This window comes from Prionailurus viverrinus, chromosome B4 (genome assembly GCF_022837055.1).
Source record: "Prionailurus viverrinus isolate Anna chromosome B4, UM_Priviv_1.0, whole genome shotgun sequence".
NCBI lineage: Eukaryota > Metazoa > Chordata > Mammalia > Carnivora > Felidae > Prionailurus > Prionailurus viverrinus.
In genome coordinates, this window is record NC_062567.1 from 139,269,184 (window position 1) to 139,270,974 (window position 1,791).

Here is a 1,791-nt window from a genome sequence, read left to right on the forward strand (position 1 = left end):
AGGAAGGGTCTCCAAGTCACCTTTGTGAGGAACTGAATATCTAGCCTGCGTTCTCCAGCCGTGATTCTGGCCAGGCTCCCAGGCCACTCATCAGGGCAGACATTTGAGGAGCCGACCCTCGGGACCAGGAGGTGGTGGGTGGCTGGCTGACTGCACCCCTACCACCCACTCCTAGAAGACTGCCAGGCTCCAGGACAGTGTCCCCCACCAGAAGGCACCAGAGATGAGGCTGGTGGCCGCTGGGGTCCCTGGCCAGTCGCTGAGCACTTCCCAGTGGGATGGGGCCCCTGTCAGGCTAGGCAGGAGCGGGGAGCAGGACGCCCGGGCTCCCGCCCCCGCTGGGGCATCCGGCTCCGCCTCCTCCTGGAAAGACTATTTAGATCTGGTGATGCGGAGGCCAGGTCTCCGGCAGGACCCACAGACGGCAGACTGGCTGAGGAGGTCCTCCACCTGCCAGGTGCTCTCTGCCCAGCCAACAGACAGCAACCCCCCGGCCGGCTTCTCTCCTGAGACCCTCTCGCCGACAGACACAGGTACAAGTTTGGCTGTGTCCACGCCTGCACCCCTCATCACCGGGGCTTGCCAATGTGCCGGGCTTAGGGGTGGCTGGCGGTGAGGACTGCCCCCCCACAGCTACCTGGCTCACACTCCTTCCAGCCCCGCCCCCATGGCCCGGCCCCTGCCGGTCACATTCGGTTGCATCAGCCTGCTCTGCCTGCTGCTCCCGGGCACACTGTCCCGCGGCCTGGGCGGGAGCCAATGGCCTGCCCCACCTAGGTGAGTGGGGTTCACACCAGCCCAAACCTCGGGGCCTACGGGGAAGGAAACCAGAATCCCTGGGGAGGCCCCCCTCGATCTCCCCCTCCCTGGACACCCCCCCCCCCGACTCTTCCTGCAGTGGGGAAACCACCCCCTGCCACTAAGGCTTGCCCCCCCAAGTGAGAAGCCAGCAAATGGGCCTTCAGCAAATCCTGAGCAGGGCAAGGGACCCCTCTTTCTTGGCCTCCCTCCCAGGGCACTCCCCTCCCCTATGAGTAGAGGAACCACTTCGAGGAGAGGTTGGCTAGGAAAGGGGAGGCTGGAGGGATCCCCAGGATTGCCCACCTTCCTCCACCCCCAGGGGAGGGCTGGAGGGGGTCACTCGGGTCGTGAGCACGGTGACCCACAGAGTCCAGGGGTGCCCTTTGCCCAGGTAAATGGACACGTGGCCTGGACTACTGAGATGGCTGAGAGCCAGGACCCAAGCCCAGAGCTCACGAGGGGCGGTGGGCTTCCCCTGGCCTGCTGGATAATGACGTGGGGGCTGCGGGCTTCCCCTGGCAGTGCTCCAGGCTGTTGGGGAAACTGGGCTTCCCCTGCCAGTGACCCCAGGCCTGTGTGGAGGGGAAATTGGGTGCTTTTGGAGGGTCCCTAAAAGGTTTGGCCATCAGGTTTACTTCCCCCAACCCCCTCTGCAGGGAGCCCCCAGCCTGGGCCCCTTCCAGTGGCCTGAAGCCGGGACACCCTGCCGTTCAGCCTGTGGTCTGGAAGCTACGCCAGGCCCTCCAGCCACAGAGGAGCGCCAACCGAGCCCCTGCCATGGGTCACCCTCTCCGGGGTGGCCCCCACCGACACCCGGGCTCCCACAGGTCCCGAGCCCAGCTCCTGAGGGTGGGCTGTGGGCTGGGCACCTGCCAGGTGCACAACCTCAGCCACCGCCTATGGCAGCTGGTTGGGTCAGCCGGCCCACGGGACTCAGCCCCCGTGGACCCCAGCAGCCCCCACAGCTACGGCTGAGATGGAGCAGGACAG

General features: G+C 66.1%; 1 protein-coding gene across 1 annotated transcript; it reads left to right on the top strand.

Annotated features, from left to right (window-relative positions):
* The first annotated feature begins 398 nt into the window (after positions 1-398).
* ADM2 (adrenomedullin 2) lies at positions 399-1,791 on the top strand. Its single transcript, XM_047868481.1, has 3 exons — positions 399-533; positions 658-777; positions 1,458-1,791. The coding sequence occupies exons 2-3, from the start codon at positions 668-670 to the stop codon at positions 1,774-1,776; spliced, it is 429 nt and encodes a 142-aa protein (XP_047724437.1). The 5' UTR covers positions 399-533; positions 658-667; the 3' UTR covers positions 1,777-1,791.